Source organism: Apis mellifera, linkage group LG2 (genome assembly GCF_003254395.2).
Source record: "Apis mellifera strain DH4 linkage group LG2, Amel_HAv3.1, whole genome shotgun sequence".
Lineage (NCBI taxonomy): Eukaryota > Metazoa > Arthropoda > Insecta > Hymenoptera > Apidae > Apis > Apis mellifera.
Genome location: NC_037639.1, coordinates 6102600 through 6122610, shown reverse-complemented (window position 1 = coordinate 6122610; position 20011 = coordinate 6102600). Strand labels below are relative to the sequence as shown.

Here is a 20011-nt window from a genome sequence, read left to right as displayed (position 1 = left end):
TATTAGTTATTTATAATTTTTTATAATATGGAATGGCGCGATTCTTATTATTAATTCAATTTATATTAGGATTATTCAAGTAATAAAATAATTTGTTAATAACTGTTAATATTGTAAGTTAGTGGTTAGTTGGGTTATAGTTTGTTAGTTATGAAATAAAAAAAATTTGTTGCTCGTTATAATCTCGTAATATTTTCAATACAATCGTAATTCAATTTAGTCGTGATTAAAGGTGAACCAAATAGAATTAACAATTGCATTGAAAATATGTACCGATTATTAAACGAAATAGCAACGAAAATAGTTTAACGTTTAATTATTAATTTATATATAGATAAATATTTAAATTAAGAATTAATTTAATTCGTTAAAACTTTTTCTGTAAAGTAAGATTAGACATAAGATTATCCAAATAATAAGATAATCTAAATTTCTAATTTTATTTTAATTAGTTACTAAAAAGTATATAAATTTAATTAAAATAATTAGGATCATTTTATTTAAATTTAGTATCACTTATTTAGTTTCGAGCGTTAGTTTTTAAGAACTAATTTCACCTAAATTGGATTGCCATCCATTTTAAGGTGAATGAGATCATTTATTTAGTATCACAGTACTTTGACGAGTTAAGGCTTAAATTAATTATTTTTTTAAACCTTAAGTTTATAGCTAAAGTCTGTAAAATCTGACGTCATATATATATTTGATATATGATAGGAGATATGTATCCTTTTTCCACACGTAGATATATCCTTTTTTTATCTACTATATACTACTGGCGATCAATCGCCCTCGATTTATTTTATTCTCAATCTAAAAAGTTATTATGCTTATTCAAAAAAAAAAAAAAAAAATAAAAAAAAAAGAAAAGAACATGCTCATGCAATCTCGATCATCACTTTTCGTTTCAAATTCATATAATCATGCATCAAGGCATGCCTATGATATATATATATAAGTGAGATTCCAGAGATACGCTAATAGAGAGCAATCTGATATCGAACAACTCGAACAATTCGTGGATTGTCGAGATTATTCGTCGAGACTGCTACTTTACTTACGACGCATAACACATCTTAACAACTTTGTGCACTCAACTGTCGGTCCAATGCAGCTTGCATCATGTTTCATCCCACGAACAAACAGTCTCAAGTGTATTGTGCAATTGTGCAGAAACGTTTTTTTTTTTTCTTTTTTTTGTGCGACATACGCGTTTTCGTGCCTTCATTCTTTTCCTCCTTTTTTTTTTCCTCTCTCTTTTTTTTTTCATTTCATCTTTTTTCTCCTCCCCCTATGTAACGAGTGTCTCTGGGCAGATCGTGAAACGCAATCTCGATGTTTGCGGAAGATTTTTTTTTTTTTTCTGGTCGGAAAGCACCAGATTCCGATTTTTGAAACGAATAAATCGTCGATTGAATCGATGTTCAAGGCTCGGTGCAGACGAACGAACGAACGATCGTGTGATCTCGGATAGGTGACGGTGTGCTATTCGACAGCTTTATATTAGATCGTGCTCCGCGAGTAATCCGATTTTTCTGAGAAGTGAGGAAGAAGGAGAATTTATCGGAGATTCTTTTTTTTTTCTCCTTCACCTGATTTTTAAAAACAAACTTAACAGGCATTCCGATGTGATTCTGATTCTACAGTTAAAGTTATTTTTCGGTACTACAAAAAATCGAATTCCTCAGAATAAAATTGATTACAATTTCACAAGAATGGAATTGCACAACGTCATCTAGTCGAAGTCTCTCGCAACAACACGTTGTATCGCTCTTGTCTTAAGGTTAAAGTTATAATTCGATCAGTGATAATAAAAATATATAATCTGATTACAAAATTTGTTACAAAATTTTTCAAAAACTCGTTATGTAGATCATGGGGATAAATTGTTCGAAGAAAGTTTAAAATTCATCTCGCGGAATGTTGTTAAAATTTTCTTATGCGAATAAAAGGCTTCGAAGTTCATCTTAAAATTTACAATAGCTTATTTAGAGTTTTGGAAATATCTTCTCAAAAAAAGAATAGATGCATTTAGACATAGAACGATTACCGCGTTAATAATTTTTAAATTGTTTCGAAATTTCCAATTACTATTTAAGCACGGAAAGCTTAAATCTAAAAAGCCATTTAACGCGCCCCTTTTATTGCTTATTGAAAATTCCACTACGATGAGATTATTCCAAATTAATAAGGGAATTGAACCTCGAAGGAATATAATATTTTTCAAGAAAAATTGAAACAAATATCATAGATTCTAATCTGTTCAGATGTTATCAGAGAAACGAAAATTCAATGCAAAATTATTAATATTAATAAATTTTTACCAAATAGAATCAATTTATTTTTCAATTATTAATAATAAAATTCAATATCCACTAAAATAGTAATATCCTTTAAAATGGTTTAATCTCATCCGATGAAATCATCAAGGTATATTTTTTTTTCTCTCTAAATAATAATTCCAAAGAACAATTTTTCACGATTCATTAATTTCTCTTCTTTAATCGAATTATACGATGTGCAACCGATAACAATAATAATTCAACCGACAGAAACACGCATATTTTCCACGCTGTGCAGAATTGAATAATTCTCTAATCAGAAATTTTTTCCAACGTGGGTTAAAATATTTTTTTTTTCCCTTCCAAATTGTTAAAATCTACAGCGTGGAAAATACCGACAATATCAAATCCGCGCGGAGAAGGGAAATCACCGCCTCGAAACTTGTATTTCTAACCGGAATGTCGCACACACTACAGAATGCATTTATTGCCGGGCTATTCATCGGCGCGTGAATGGGAAGATTAAGCTTTTCGAGCACGCTTGTTTAAGTTGCTCGTCTTGCCGGATACACGACGCGCCACCACTAGGTAGGAAGAATATTTAGGGGGAAGCTGGATGGTTGCGTGAAGGAGGAATATTCGAGTTGGAAAAATATCTGCCCGCGAGAGATCTTGGGAAAATGCTTGGGAATCTTTCTCGAGTTCTATTCGATTCCGCGAGAGGAGTATTTAAAAATTGTATCCGTCGCTTAGATTTTTGGTCAAATTTCAATTCACGACTAGGAACCATAGTAATTTTTTGTAATTCTCGAGGAAAAAATGGCAAGATTCTTTTATAAAAATCTAAAAACTTCAATGCCTTGAACTTTTAATCAAAAAATTTCGATACAATTTATATATTAACGGCGGGGAAATGTGAAACACGAAAGATCCTCGGGGAGGCCTAGCCTTGTTTGTTTTAACAAGTTTTCCAACGTAAATCACAAGATATCAGGTGGTTAGGCCGGAGGAGTGATTTGTCATTCAGCGTATTCGCAAAGGGGCAAAGATACTCGGCGTGTTTATAGCCGTATATATGCGCATACATTTGGCACAAGACTTTAACCAAGGACTCTTGATCATGAGGATGAAAATGAAAATGATAATTTGTCGTATATAACGGATCAGCAAGTCAAATAGAACTTAGAGTTGGGCGGGCTCGCGTTTCAACCGCGTCACGTCTCAGGAAAGAATGATGATTTTTGGGACGATGGGAACAACCAAAATTATGCATGCGTTTTCGGAAATTTTGTATTTTGTCATTCGCGCTTTCCTCGCCTCTCTCCTTGCACCGGTTTGTAATATTGGGTGGAATTGCAATTTTGAAATATCCAATTTTAATACAAAACAAATGTGACAACAAATTTTCAAGCTTTAGCAATTTTTTTCTGAAAAAATATGGAATTTAATTTAATAAGAAGACAAATTTTAACGTGATGTGCAAGTTTTGCTGTGATAATTTGTAAGTAAAAAGAAATAGTAATTTTAAGCGAACCGTTTCCAAAATTTTGTTTCATTAAGAATTGTTATTAAGAGGATAAATTTTTCGTAACGTTATTAAAATGCTATTTTCTAATTCAAATGGTATTATTAATTATCGGTATTATGATATATATTTAATTAAATCGCAATAAACATTAATAATTCTGATCTGATTTTGAAATTAATAAAATATTTATAGCTCTTTGAATAATATGAATCTTTGAATAATGAATCGCTTAATTACCAATAATATATTATTAACAGAATGGCTGGAAAAAAATTTATCGGGATATTTTTTTCTTTTGTTTTGAAAAGCTGTAAATTGTTTGTGGAATAGAAACTGAATCGTGAACTCCATTGGTTTGGCGAAAAGAATTATTTATAAAGTTTAGATTTCCAAAGCTTAATTAAATTCTATAGAGTAACTTTCGGTGAAAATCTTTTAGAAAGAAATATTCTCTCTTTCTTGCCTGTAGTAAGATTCAACAAGTGGGATCGTAAAAGTGTCAAATATATTTTCTGGAGTTCACTTATGAAATTATCACTATTGTTTGCGGTTAGATAATCAAGCAAAACATTATAATTTATCGAAATAATTCTCTTAATAACAATTCCAATCCAATTCTATTTCATCATTTTGATTTTTCAAATTAATATTGTACATTTGTTATGTATTTTCTATATTATATTTTCTATATTATATTGTATATTATTGGTGTATATTTTATTGGTGAAGTTTTTTTTCTCTATGGAAATTTAGATTGTTGTAATAAAACAAGAAAAAAAAAATAACTTATATTTAACCAAAACTATTTCTATTTTAAATTTTATAAAAAATTAGAAATGAAAAAAATCTGATATTTACATTTTAAATACAAATGTTAATTTATTATAGATAGATATGTAATAATATAGATATAAATAAATATATATATGTAATAATTTATCAAAGAAATTAAAATTTAATAATATTTTAATATAAATTTTAAAATGTTAATTAATAAATATTGAAACGAATATGTCTTGAATTTCTTCGGTAAATGTAACTCGTTGAATTTGATATTTTATTGATAAATATTATGTTCATCAAATATTTATTTTATAAAATATGTCCTGAATATTGAGTTATAGAAACAATGTAACAAAATATGTCATACGAGTAATGATATCGATTGCATAGAAAAAAACGACTGAATGAATTTGATTTTCAATGCGTTATAAAGATGTATGTATGTGTGTGTGTGAAAAACCTATATCGTGCGAAAAATATATTGTACTGATTTCTCTGGAGTATTGCGTTTTTTTTCGGCAAAAATAGATGAAATGTATCACCTAGGATATAGCAATCTGATAAAATAGAAATTTTACAAAATTTGGTCAGTATCAATTTAATTAAGATTTCACGTTATAAATTAAGCAAAAGAAAAAATTCTATGCAAATCGATATGATTTTTCAGAAATACTATTCATATCACGTTTCAATATTTTTAATTTAGATAAATATTTTTATTTTTAAATCTATTATATATATATACGTATTTACAGACTTAATTTTTAAAAATTTTTTAAAAATATCTTATTATAATATAATAAATACTTAGAATACTTTAGAATAATAATACTTAGAATAGAATTTTATATTTAAATTAAATAAATATATATATGTATATATGTATATAATACTTATATTTTACTTATTATATTTGATTATTAATTCTGTAATCGAATATTAATCAAATATGTACGAAATATCTACGGAAGAACTGAGAATTTTTTTATTACTTATCTATATATAAGAAATTAGTATAGATTAAGAAATTAATAGAAAATAAGAAATAATAGAGAATAAGAAATTAATAGAGAATAAGAAATTAGTAGACAATAAGAAATTAGAATAGAATAAGAAATTAGAAGAAAAATATATGAAAAAAAGTTAGTAATAATATAATGTAGGTTAGTAATATAATGTAGATTAATAATATAAAGTAGGTTAGTAATATAATATTAATGTTAATATGGAATGTTAATATGGAATTTTGAATTTTATAATCGGATATCGATACAAGCTTGTCGAAATATTTTTATTATATTTTGTAATGACTATTTTGTTTGTAATATATTTTAAAGGATTATTTTAAAGAAAAATACTAAAATAGAAACAACTATTCTTGTACCTAATGATATTTTTAGAAAGAAGCATTTGATTTTACTAATTTTCTGTTCTGCTTTTATCTAATTTATTAATAGCTATTGTTTCGATTTCTACTTCCAAGCTATTGCTATTTTTTAATGTGTTCAGACTGTTTCAAAGGTAATGTCATTTTTTCATATTTTATAATTCTGTATGTAACTATTTAGTTGATAAAATTATTATTAAATAAACAGTAATTAGTAAGTCGTAATTAGTAAGTTATTTAATAAGATATTAGATAAGATTAATAAGATATTAAAAAATAGACTTACTGTGAAACAGTCCAGTAATAAGCAGTAACATGCTATCTTGATATTGATATGTGTGATTGAAGGCAAGTTCGCATCGATTTTTCACGATTCGAAATTCAATTCCTTTTAATTTATAAATAGAATAATTTATATATAATAGAATATAATTTATATATAATATGATATAAGAATGAAATATGATACAGAAAGTTTATATAGAAAATTTATTATGTTAAACTAAAATGTATATATATATTATAGTATATTAATGTTTATATTTAGTAGTACTTAAACCCACAATTTAATTTAAATAAATTATTATATATATATTTATTAAATAATATATACAGACTCAAATCTGTATATAATATAATACTGTCACTGGGGATGTCCTTCGAAGCGACGAGCCGAGCTCGTGCCAAAATTGTATATATATATGTACAAATGTATATAATATATATATTTAAGTTATTTTCTTTCTCTTGTTTCTTTTTTCTTTTTTGTTCTATATGTAAGTAAGTATGTATCTGCGATTTTCTTTCTTTTTTTTTCTTGTTATTAATAGGAATCATCTTTCGAAAAGATATATGATCGAAAAAAGGATATTCGGGAAAATGAACGAAGGAGAAAGGAGTCGCGCCCGAGGTAAAAAAAAACACACAAAAATTAAAAGAATTACGGTCGAAAAGTTGAAGTGACGCGAGCTGATGACGAGTGACGTTAAATATATATATATATATCGGTTGATGATGGGTGAAAATGGATATCGTACAGAGAGAGAGAGATGCTTGGTGATGGTGGCGGCTGCTGCGGTAGTTTTCTTTTTCATAGCTGGCAATGGTGCAGTTAAATGCAGTGCTGTGAGGTGCAGGCACACGCGCATATAAGTAGTGCAGTAGTAGTAATAGTAGTAGTAGTGGTGGTAGTAGTAGTAGTAGTAGGTAGTAGTAGTAGATAAGGGTAGTCCATTACAGGCGGACACAGGTAAATGGTAAAATAGTTACCCGGGCCTTGGCGCCGCCAGAGTGATCTCCGCTCACGGAGGAGGAAGGACTCACCCGGTATCCACCGAGGTTGCTCACCACGCAGGTGAAGGTTGCGTCTCGACCCTGCGAGATCGTTAAGTTCTCCAACGGGTATACGAAGTCTGGCTCGAGTCCCGTCACTGAAACATTCAACAGATGATTGTTTTATTAAATAACTTTCGAAACTTTTGCGCGTTACATCGATGAATTCAGGATGAATTCATTAATGTTGTATTGCACGATAAAAGTAGGAAATTAACATTAATTAACATTGTCTTCGTATAGTTTGTATAAAATGAATCATTTATGATCGTGAAAAATATTGTATTGAATGGAAATTTGTAAAATTTTCGTGTAAAAAGTGCGAGAAAAAATTAAAGAATTTGGTCATTGAAACACACTCAGAAGATAGAGGAAACCGTGCGATTGAAGTCCTTTTTTGTTTCATCTCGATATCTCAATTGGTTGCCGAGATACGAGGATTCAAAGTTTTCGTGGCGCTTTAACGTGGCGCAAAAATTATGAATGGATCTCCGACCCACTGACCTATATTTTTTTCCTGGAATTGCGTACTATGTTTTTCCAGGAATCGCGTCTGTCACTTGTTTGCAGTTTGGGGTGGGTCAGTGAGACGGGGCGCGAGCGAGAGGTCCGAATAAGCGACAGAGAGGGAGATAGTAAACGATTAAAAAATTACCCTTCTCTTTACACGACGATATCTCGGGAACCGGAAGTCGTATCGGGATGAATGAAAAAGCATTTTAAAGGGGAAGATTCCGCGCTTCTGACAAGTTTTGATTCATCGATAAAAAGTCATTATCTTCCGAGTTATAGCGATTTAAATTTTTCCTAATTTTAATACGATTTGATCGAGTTTTAAAGTGAAGTTAAATGGTAAGATAAGTACTTGTGTGTCTTTCTCTCGAGAAATATTGCTTATAACGATTATTTTCTTATTCATTGATGTTTAATTTCAATAATTAGCACTGAATATATTTCTGAAACAAAGAAATAAAATGGAATGAAAAGTGAAAAGTGAAAAGCGAAGAGGTAGCGGCGTTCAACATTGGCTCGAAAGTCTCAAAAAATGGAATGAATGGATATAATAAAAGCCAATACCTATATAAAACGACTAAACCGCGTATTGTGGGAGGGATTGACTTTTTGCTCGGATCGCTAAAAAAAAAAAAGAAAAAAAAAGAAAAGCTTGTTTTAAAGTCAGGATGCATATAGCCATATAGGAGATTAATGTCTTAAATTGGTTTCGTGTCGATTTCAGCATTTGATTCCCTCCAATATACCACGTGTGTCACACACGTTTAGAGAGCTTTCCCCATTTTTATTCGTTTGCGTGTCTCTTCAAAAATTTTATTTTTTATAATAGAAAGTACAGCCAACCATAAAATAGAGAGTGGTTTAATCTCTTCTATGTTTTGACATTTATCCCTCTATTTTAAATGTAGAAAAAGAAGACATTTTAATTTCATAAAGCAAAGTATGCATTTACTTTATTCGAAAAGGTAGTGCCTTTTTAATCTAGTTTAAAGAAGTTAACGTTTAATTAAAAGGGATTCGAGTAACTTTAAAATCTCAACAAGAGATTAATCTCGGACCACGTTTTGCTCTCTACTTTTATTAGCAATATTAATATACCATTAAAAAAAGGAATAAAAAAAAAATATTTAAAATTCTCTGATAAATTTTTTACTTTATTACGGAGATAAAATACAGATAAAAAAATTCACGAAAATATTAATTAACAACTAAAATAAGAAGTTTTTATCAATTAAAATTTTCTAACTTCTAAATTGATTATTAAAATTATTTTACAATTCGTTCAATTTCGTCCCTATAATACATTTCAGAATATTTTCAATAGATAAGAAAATTTTTCATAATAATAAGAAAGAAGCGATAGAATATTTTCACGAACCCAATAATAATTAACCACGAAGAAAAATGACGTCGAGCATAAACGAAGAAGAGTCTAATTTTCAGAGACATCAGGTTTCTTAAGAGAATGTTATCTGCAAAGCAAGCAACGTCGAAAAGTTTTACTGGCGCACACTTCGGATGCTTTATCTTCCTTGGTACAGAGCGGCAAGGAAAATTCTGTTCCTCGAGATTTTCATTTTATCTTCTCCCTTAAAGGGAATTCTACTATCTCTAAGGAAACGCTTCTTTTCCTTTCTTTTTTTCCTTTTCATTTTTTTTTTTTTTTTTTTTTTTTTGTAAGTAAATAGCTCCAATTTGGTAATGATTTCAACACGATTTAATGTTTTTCAAAAATTCTAATAGAATAATATGATTAGATTTTTGGATATTTGTGCGATATGTTTCACGTGTCATTTATAATTGAAATTCACGAAATGTATATTTCGGAATTAAAAGAACCAAAGATCTTTTAAAATTTTAAAGGATGGAAAGGATTAAAAAGGGTAAATTTACAGGAGGAAATGTTCATTGTAAAAAATTCATTGTAAAAAAGTAGTGGAGATAACTGCTCGCATAACTAATGTTCAGGGTTATGGATTAAAGCATTCGCTGTGATAATCGTTACTTCTCGCTTTTTTCTTTTTCTCCCTCTTCTATTACGGGATTATGAGTGATGTTTTATTAAAATCTTACTGTCGTTGAAAAGCATTATATCGTATCAAAATCTAAAATGATAGTAGTAAATAAATGGAGAGAAGAGATAGCTTTTTATATAAGTTTTTAAAAGCGTATAAAAATTGTTTTTAAAAAAAAGATGAAGAATAAGGAACGAATGTGTATACCTTTGAGATGAATAATTAAGAATTGGAAAGAAAAAAAAAAGTATACGAAATATCTAAATCTCTGGATTATTAAAAAAAAAAAAAGAAAACCTATTGCTGAAAAATTTAATTAATTTTATTATTTTTTTTTTCCCCCTCGAACAAATGTTTATCGATATTGCAACATTTGATCCTTGTATTTTCTATATTATTAATTTAATATCGATATTGAATTCCACGAAAAGTTAATAAACACAAGTGAGTGTCCGACGATAAGTGAAAATTGTAATGAAAGTTGAAATGAATGCACATTTTATGATGGAATTAAATTACCGCATTTTCCAGTGAATACATGTAAAATTCAGAGGGGGTGAAAGTACGACGAATAATTTACCTTTCACTCGTTCGTCGAGCAACTGCTTTTCAAAATTATTGACACGAAAAATGTTCTTCCCAATCGATATACATGCCTATGGATTCGGTAATTGTTAATCCACCTGGGCTGATACACAACACGCCACCAATATTTTCTCAATAATGTATTCGCGAGCCATATATATATTCGATAACAAGAAACAAAATATCGGGTACCGATAAAGTTACACGGGCATTTTAATTCAATATTCATTTTTACGTATTTATTTATTTATTTATTTATTTATTTATTTTGGGAATAACTTCTCGTTAAAATTCGTTTGTTATCTTATCGTTTTATTGCCAAATGGCGTGTTGTGAAAATGTGGGAAGAAAATAGCGGATTTTTAAAATAAACGTTTTGGTTGAAATAAATATATGTCAAACGTACTTTAAATGTAAAATAATCAGAAATATCGGAATTTAAATAAAATTAAAAACCGCTGAATCCTTATATTGATAAAATTAATAAAAGTATCGTATTAATCTACGATTTTGCAAATTATGAAATTATTCCTATCTACTTTATCGAACTGATGATTTTTCTTTTCCCGATATATTTTAAATACCATTTTTATTCGTATCCTTCCCTTTGTTTCATCACGTTTTCCCTCAAACTCTTGATTCGTTACCCACAATCTTCCCTTCGATTGTGAAATGTGAAATAAATATATATACATATTCATGCAGAAATTGGAATTGACTATTTTCTACCGTGCGCGATAAGATATTGCACATTTCATGCAGAATACAGGATCGAATTAACTACGAATTTCGTGCAAACGAAATTTTATACGAAAATGGATGAGTAAATTGTAAAACCTTGAATTTGAAACCTTGTATCTCTCTTTTTTCTTTAATTAAAATTTCCCTTTCAATTTTCAATTAAGCGTGAAAAAGAAGAAACAAAAATTAATACATATTCCCAAATTTTCTTATCATCGATCGAAAATGAATCTTCCAAATTCTTCACTTACTTCTTATATAAGCAAGCATGTACAAAGAGAATCATCGAATTTTCCTAATTATAAGAAGAAAATATAATTAAATGGAGATGTGCTCTATTACCACTTGGATGGAAAGGAGAATAAAATTTCATCGAGCACGATTACACATATTTCAAATTGTCCGATCCACGGACAAGAAGAGTATAAAATTAATTCCGGAATATATATATCACGGTACGCAATTTCATCTTGTCCCACGACGCCTTCCCCATCGTTTTAAAAAATACAGCTTGCCCCGGTTACGCGGTGCACCGCGTTGCACAGAGCGGGGCGGCGCATTGAGAAGTTTCCGTAAATCGTATTACAATGAAAAATTAGACGTAAGCCCTCCCCACGGTATCTCCGACACAGGTGGAACGACAGTTATGCAATCGAATATATATCACCGGGGTGAGCCGGGGCGAAATAAAAGGGCGGGCTCAATAAAACGCCGCTTCTCGTGAAGAAACTGATTCCTCTCCCCTTCCTCCCCTTCTTCCGTATTTCCCAAGGAAAAACGCGATACCTGCGGAATTCGGATTTATACCATCGCGACGACTGGCTCGCCGTGATACCGACCAACAAGAAACAAGAGAATCGGTTTAGAGCGGTTGCATTATGGTATGGCGTGACTTTTTGCCGCGTGAGATTTCGCTCGAATATGAATATAATGTAATTCGTGAGAAATCGTGTTACCTCTGCTGCTTGTTCGTCATATTTTAGGATTTTTCTTTTTTTGTTGACATTATTCTGGTAAGAAATCGAGGAAAGTTACGTGTAAATATTTTATCTTGAATCGAGATATTTTTTTCTTTCGATTATGTAATTTATGTTATATGTAAAAAATTTATTGTGAATTTGTGTTTGTTTTTATTATATATATATATATATATATATATATATATATATATATCTTTCTCTTTTTTTGTAATTTATTACAAAACACGTTCAAGGATTCGATCGTATCGGAGATTCTGTCGGATCATTTCAAATTTTTCCGAAAGATGACAGATAATTTTTATTTTTATTTTTATTTTTTTTTTTTTTTTACAAATGCACGCGAAAGATAAGGGAAAAATAAATGGGAAAGGTTTCCTGAAATATCAAATGTCATTTACGTGAGTGCGGGTCAGCAGTTTATGACAGTTCGTATGAAAGAACGCAACCATTAAAAACTCTTTCAACTCTAAAAATCATTTCCAATATTTATATGGCTGAATTCGTGATAAAGAGAAATAGGGCATTCTTAAATAAATAGAGAGGATCTTATCTGTATTTGTTGGATAATTGTACCTTGTCGAATATGAAATACTCCAAGTACAAAATTAAAATGAAAATGTCGTGTTTCTAATTTTGAGAAAGAACAGAGTTTTAGAGTCTATCTTTAATATATTTTTAACAAAACACATTTAAATCTATTGATTTTTTCTATTTCACCAAGCTTGGTTAATATTTTTAAATCGTTAAACTTCTTTTTTCCTGTTTTTCTTTATTCCCGTTTAATACGAGCTAAAAGAATTCGTTGGCAAATCAAATTACGTTGATATTTACTTAACTAAATACAAGCTACGAATTCTTAAACCAACAATTACACGTTCGATCGTTTACTCAATTTCGCTTCTCATTACAAACTTCCTCCTCGATTTGACATTTTTTCCCCCTCCCTGAAATTAGTTATCATTCGCTTCGATTTACATATAATTTTCAATTAACATTTCCAATCAATTTATCGTATCCACAACAAGGAATAGTGTTTGATCACATCAATTCATAAACAAATATTCAACTCGAGCGATGCATTTAATGCAAGAATTTTTCAACATAATTTTTTTATTACATACTGTAGGTAAAACTCGAAGAAAGAAAATTTAAAATAAAATTATGAAATGAAATTTTTAAAAAAAAAAAGTATACTTGCAACATCCTAAAGCTAAACATGCAGGAAGACTAGATACAACGTGAGAAACGTTCCTTTTCAGGAGTGTTTCTTGCGAGAAAGTTGGCAAAATGAAAATTTCAATGAATCAGGAAACTTTTTGATTGGGGCCCTGAAGATCTTGCGAGGTATGCACCCGGGCTACAAAATTCGCGTACACAGCACGCGTTTCGAAGTTGAGAACTCGTCGGTGGATACACCGAGGTGGCCGGAACCGCGTTGAACCGAGTTGCGGGGTAAAAATTTATTTCATCGAGACATATACGTAGCCTTATACGAAAGAATCGAAAACTGCCACAACTTCTCCCCAACTGGATGAAATCGCTTAATTTTTATTATTCAACGTTTTGGAAATTTCGATCGAAACGCTACGAAGAAATAATTTATTAAATTCTTTCTCGTGATCTCGTAACTCGTGGCAAGAGGGTTAATATTATAGAAGGTCTATATCTGAAACATTTCTGTGAAATTCTATTAAATATTGCAAGGAGAAGGAAATTTGCCGTGCTCGAAGAGCGAAAATGTTCGAAAATGTATAAACTAGCGTTTCGAATTCGATGATTCGGAGAGACTCGGAGGTAGAGGTGGGGGATGTTTTGGAGAGATGGATCTAATGTTTATAAAGTTGAACGAGGAGAAAATTGATTCTTGTTTATACTCTGCACAGAGTTCCTCCTGTAGATTCGTATGTGATTTACGCTCTAAATGAAATTTCCATAAATTGATTTTTACTTTTATACTTTTATGAAAGATTTCGTAATTATTTTCGCGAGTTTGTCTAAGCTTGGCCATTATTCGAGTAAAATCGTGCAAATTATACGATTAAAATTATCGATTTATTTGATTCTTGTTAAAAAGAAATACGGGTTATTATAAGATTAAATATCAAATATTTTAGGTATATCATATTATTAGATCATATCCGAAAATTATAACACATTATTCAACCTTACAATGTTTCATAATTAGTTTTCCATACGTGTCCTAAACAATTCCCAAGGCTATATAAATTAAAGCATGTAAATCTAATCGGCTCATTTGTCTCTATTATTAAAAAGCTATCAAAATTTTCACATTATAATCACATCTCTAAAATCAACCTGAAAGAAATATTCCCATAACCTACACGATGATATAAATTCTACAAATATATATATATCTTTTTACAGGTAATCGTCCAAATATAACCAAAGATGGCAAATACGCTACACCCATATTATCTTATCACCTATTCTCATTCAATCATCCTCGAAATTACACCCTCCTTTCCAAATGACGATCAGATAAAAATCGGATGAAAACGATCGACGATCGAAAAGAGAATCGACGAGATAACTCGACGATCGTATCAACGACGTGACGAGGAAACGACGTGGTCGATGGCGGCGCGCAAGGCCGGTGGTCGAACTGAATTTTACGAGGATATTTACATGGCCGCAATATTTTATAGGGCACTTGATGCCGGGTCACGTTCTCCTGTCCCTCAGTGGCGAGGCGGCCACCTATGAATCAAAGCGCCGCGTTTAAAGATTTCTTTCTCATACCGTGGCCACGGATAAGGTACCTCGCCTGGAATATCTTACGCGCTATCTTACGGCTTTTCTTATCGTTTCCTCTCATCCTTTCCTTCTCATCGCTTCCCTCCATCCCCGTTCTCCATCTCGTCTTTCAACGTTCAGGGGATGGTCTGTTTGTTGGCAACGCGCTGAGAGAAAGAGAAAGAGAGAAAGGAAAGGGAAGGAAGGAAGCCACTTGAAATTGGAAACGCGGAGAAAACGGTCGGGTTGTTACGTTGTCGCGTGCGATCCTGTTCCCGGGTTGATCCTGCACGCGTGGGAATAAAAAGAGGAAAAGGCGTATCTCACGGTGGTAATTTTTGTTCCAGGCTTGTTGTTGGAGATCTTCTTTTTTTCTTCTTTTGGGATTTGAAAGGATTTGATTGAAGATCGATCAGAGATTGAAGGAATTGGAAATCTGGTTCACAGTTCTCTTGGAAACAAGAGTTTTCTTCGATCATTTTGTCTCGGAGTGACAAAAAAATCAACGAAAAGTACAGGAATAGGAGTATAAAATTTAATGGGCACAATACATGGGAAGATTTGTAATAAAACAGATGACTATAGATTAAGGTAATTAGCACTTACAATTATATAAGCTCGAAGCGAGACGTGGCCCATTAACTTTAATTGCGAGTACTTTCCCTCGGACATTCCCTTATTCTCGCTTCTTAATGCATCGTGCCACTACGCTTGGCAATTTCGACTCCCCTCGTGTTTCTATTATTTAAATAGTTCCCGAAATGCGACTAAATATAAATATTTATTTCAGCACCAGTTTCTGAGACATCCTGAATCCCTAATTTTATGCTTGCAATCGCGTTGATATTCCGTTTAATCAATTTGAAAAAAAACCTTTCTTTACAATCCATCCAAGTAACATTTTCAACGATAATGACAAAAATCGATGACATCATAGATATCATTCGAAAAGCGACATTGGAAACGAGAAGGGAAGGAGTTAGATTTGTTCAAATGATAATAATTAAAACCAGTTTGAATATGCACGAAATTAAAAATTCCTCGATAATCCATAAAAAGCGAGGAACGTTCGTCGAGAATCGGAGAACAGCAGGAAGTCTGGAAAATTTCACGGGATCCCAAAATGCACAGGTGTAAATATCAATGGGGCGATGTGCACACGCTTAAAACGGCGCGCTTTAATTTCACGCGGTGGAACCTCGGCGGCGAATGCAATTACTCTTGCAATCAATTTAGATAACTCGCAGTAGAACCGGCGCGTAATTGTTAATGCGATTATCCGGCTCAGCTGGCAACTTGTGTAAACTGGAATAACGGTCAAGAAGAAACTGCTCGAAAGACCGCCCTCTCCCCTCCTTTTTTTCCATCCTGAAATTCGTCTTCGTTTGTCGATGTCCTCGAAAAAAAGGGAAAAAAAGAACATTCTCGTCGAGTTCGAGCTCGGACTTGGAGTATTAATTTTTTTAACCGAGATATTTTCAACTTCTCAAATGAAGGTATGTAGTTGAGAAGATGTTTTGAAGCTACGTTGGTATTTTTTTTCTTTTTGTATCTCTTAATTCAAATATTTACGATTTTTGAAAGAGTAATGGAGCACAATTTTGGAATAATTAAAAAACGAGAAAGGGAGGAGAAGTATTTTCTGCATTTAATAAAATTCTAATGCTCGTAATGAATTTTGCATTTGCAAGGATGTGTTCTCACAATTTGATTGGCATGGAATATTCCGCACGTATTCGTGAAACTGCCACTTTTCTTAGCCCACCGATGCACACACGTGACGCGACGCGACGCCGTTTTTGTTTTTCCAACGGTGTATTTCCACGTGTATCCGAAAATTTACAAGGGTAATACCACGGAACTATCCATCCAACTTTGCGACCCACGATTTAATCCCTCGAAACTTGTACAGGGTGTGGTGGTAGCATGAAGAATATGCACCGAGATTATCGGTGTACGTTCGAGTCTGTATTGAGAATTATTTTATTCGCGTTTCATTCATTTTCTTTTTTTTTTTTTTAATCCATTGACACGCTATAAAGTTAAAAAAAAAATGGAATTATAACCAACGAAAAATATTGATAACGATTTATTGTATAATTTATTACCATCATCATCATCATCATCTATGATATTATAATTTACAGTATTTGAAAATAACAAGATATATAAATACACAATACAGGATATTGGAGAAGAAATGTACATTTAGTTGTCATTTTGATTAATTGATGGAAGATCAACGATGCAACGGTTGTTTCCGAGATAATACAGATTTTATGCCGATGAGATATTATTAATCGTGAAATTAATAACAGCCATTTCTATTAAGTGGAGGGGTCGGCCGGCTACGATTAATATGTCTTTAAATAATGAATATCGATAAGGCAGTATCACCAGCAAATTGCAATTAAAATTAATTCGAACGAACCCGTTGGCCAACCCGGGTCCCAAACACTTATTATTTGGTTTAATCGGTTGACAACGATTTTAATGAGTTTTTCACATGGCTCTTCCAAGGATGCTCTTTTACCGATTTTAATATCCGCCATAGGCACGCAGGCGTTTATGAGGGGCCGTTTTCAACCCCTCCCCCGTTCCGTTTGTCGTTGGAAAATTATTAAACGGGCATAAATCGCCCGTTTATTTCGAGATCCGTGTGTATTAAAATCCGTGCATTTATATATTACGTTAAAAATCACTCGCTGGTATATAACGATGTTGCGCCATATTATATTTATTCAATGTACTAATAAGGTATTATTAATTTAGTTTTAAAAATAATTCTCGTATCTCGTATAATCTTTGTAAAAGATTAATCCAATTTTTAATGTTGCAGAAGCCAGAATTTACGAGAATCTAATATGGTAATAAACAACCGGAGAGTATATTATTAATAAAAACTGGAGAACGTTTTTATATGATGTGACGGTACGAATACAACGAGATAAATACGAGATTTTCTTAACGAGTTATTGAAAAAAAAAAGAAACTTTGTAAAGATAATCTGGATTTTTATATATTTGAATAAAGTTTTCTTTTCTTTTTTATTTTGCAATTTTTATTTAAATATCACTATCCATTTTTCCTTTTCCTTCAATCCTTGATATTATATATCACTATACTTATTTAATATAATTTTCTTTTTTTCTCTAATTATGCAGAAAATGGTAAGAATCTCTTTATCCGAAGTAAAACACGATGCAAATACTTGATCCGATCGATACCCTTTTCGATCCAATAGATATCAAGTGGACGTCAATCACAGGAGAAACTTTTTTGAAGTGCGGTGGTCGAAATAGCAGGAAGCAGGTGGAACAATTTGTTTTTCGTCGAATTTCCACCGTCAAGATTGATCCCCCGATAGACCATGTCCGTCGAGTAAGCGTTCTCCGGAGAGTAAACGGACATTCCGAGTAATTTCAATGACCATCAGTCGTATTCAAACACTAATTTGGGCCGCAGGAAGAATTCTATCCCTCCCTCGGGCGCATCTCGCCGTCTTTCTTCATTTTCGAGAAAATAGGCCAAAGTGTGTGATTTACAGAACCTTTTGCTTTTCGTTCACGCGAAAGGTAATACTTTCAAACATTCTTGCATTATTAATTGACGAGAAATCGAGAATTTTTTACGGTTTCTGAAAATTCAAAATTTAAACGTTAGAACATAAGACATCTTTGTACCACGTAAAATTTAGAAATTTTCGTATAAAATCTTTTCTTAAAGATATCAAACCGTATCGTATCTTACAAAATTTCTTGAAAGGACAAACAAGAATAAATCTTCTCAAATTAAACTTTCAGATTTCGAAATTATAAAATATCTGAAAAACGAATATCACTATTGTAATATAATTTTAATTTTCAATTAAACTTGGATCAAATTTTTGCAATCATTTAATATCGTCCGATTATTACCCCACTTTTTCTTCTCGAACAAAAAAAAATTTAATGCACTCGTTACGAATATCAATATCGTTTCAAAGTATCCTTCCACATATACAAAATAGAATAGACATTCCATTTCTATTCGCCATTCGGAAAGTAGAACGCGAACCGCGGCCCATAATTCAATTCCATCCTGCTCGATTTCACCGGAAACAAATGTTGGCTTTTCGGCGGCCGGAACCCCCGGCTCTCCCCCTCCCCCTCCGGCCCGAGCCAAAATTGAACCGAACGAAATATTAGCGGGAATCTATCAGGATTCATTAAGCGGCCGCGAAACATTACTAAATGGTCAACGATGGATACGAGCAGCAGCAGCAGCAATTCTGAACCCACATTAATGAAGTAGAGGCTGGCAGAGGTGGTTATTTCAGCAAAATACTTCTCCCAACCATACTTCCTCGTTTCGTGTGCCGTGCCACATTCGAGAATCTGCATTAAGAAGCAAGGAAACGATGAATGGAGAATCGTTTCATCTCCTCGGTCGAGAAATATTTCGAGAAACGTTCGAAGGAGAAGAGTAAACGGGAGGCGAGAGGTATCGATTTAAAAAAAAAAAAGAAAAAAAGATGATCGATTCTTCCTCGCGGTTTCCAGAAGTAAATAGTTGGAGCGTGGATAGTTTGCTCAGAAAATATGGGGGGTCAATACTTTTCGAGCAACACGGATGATAATCTTTTTACTCTATCTTTTGTAATCGCGATTAGGAGTATCGATTTATTATTCCTTCGATCATTCGTGATTATTCCTTTTATCCTTCCTTTCCTTTCTAATACGAGGAAGTAGACATATTGGTGCAAATTTTATCAAATAATTTTAGGAAATTGTGGAATCGTAAAATTTTTCCCAATTAGTGATATGCTAATAGATATAAAAAATTCTTAGTAATTAGGGAATCAAGGATGCGTAAAAATAAATTGACTACTCACTGCTGCTAATCTCGTCAGATTTTCTTCAAAATTGGCAGTAATTACGATTAGGATCGGCGCTTAATTTCGACCGTTGGAAGGTTTTTCAATACCATCGCAGGAACCATAACGAACCTGTTCACAGTTTCGACACATCTGCAATTACGTAGCCGTTAGCAATGCGAGCAGTCGTGTTCCTTTTCTCGAAACTTCTTTATTTCTGAAACTTTTCGTGCTACCGGTCGTGAGAAAGTCAGAA

The 20011-nt window shown here is 32.0% G+C and overlaps 2 protein-coding genes across 7 annotated transcripts in view; one reads left to right on the top strand and one right to left on the bottom strand.

Moving 5' to 3' along the window:
• The window catches only part of LOC107964069, an 81653-nt gene extending 63747 nt beyond the window's left edge, over nucleotides 1-17906 (top strand). Inside the window, exons 2-5 of one of the 4 annotated variants that reach the window (XR_003306562.1) lie at nucleotides 14532-14922; nucleotides 15248-15491; nucleotides 15691-16396; nucleotides 17740-17906. Coding sequence is in view for 1 of the 4 variants with exons in the window: in XM_016910863.2 (XP_016766352.1) it covers nucleotides 17740-17763 (24 nt within the window). In the remaining 3 variants the exon portion in view is untranslated. Of the gene's footprint in view, nucleotides 1-14531; nucleotides 15492-15690; nucleotides 16397-17739 lie in introns of all 4 variants that reach the window. The other 3 variants (XR_001702208.2, XR_001702206.2, XM_016910863.2) reach the window with 3 other exon arrangements.
• The window catches only part of LOC410888 (lachesin), a 180778-nt gene that overhangs the window by 41483 nt on the left and 119284 nt on the right, over nucleotides 1-20011 (bottom strand). For 2 of the 3 annotated variants that reach the window (XM_026446470.1, XM_016910861.2), the window contains exon 3: nucleotides 7250-7410. In XM_026446470.1, the coding sequence (XP_026302255.1) occupies nucleotides 7250-7410 (161 nt within the window). The remainder of the gene's footprint in view (nucleotides 1-7249; nucleotides 7411-20011) is intronic. The other variant, XM_026446469.1, reaches the window with a different exon arrangement.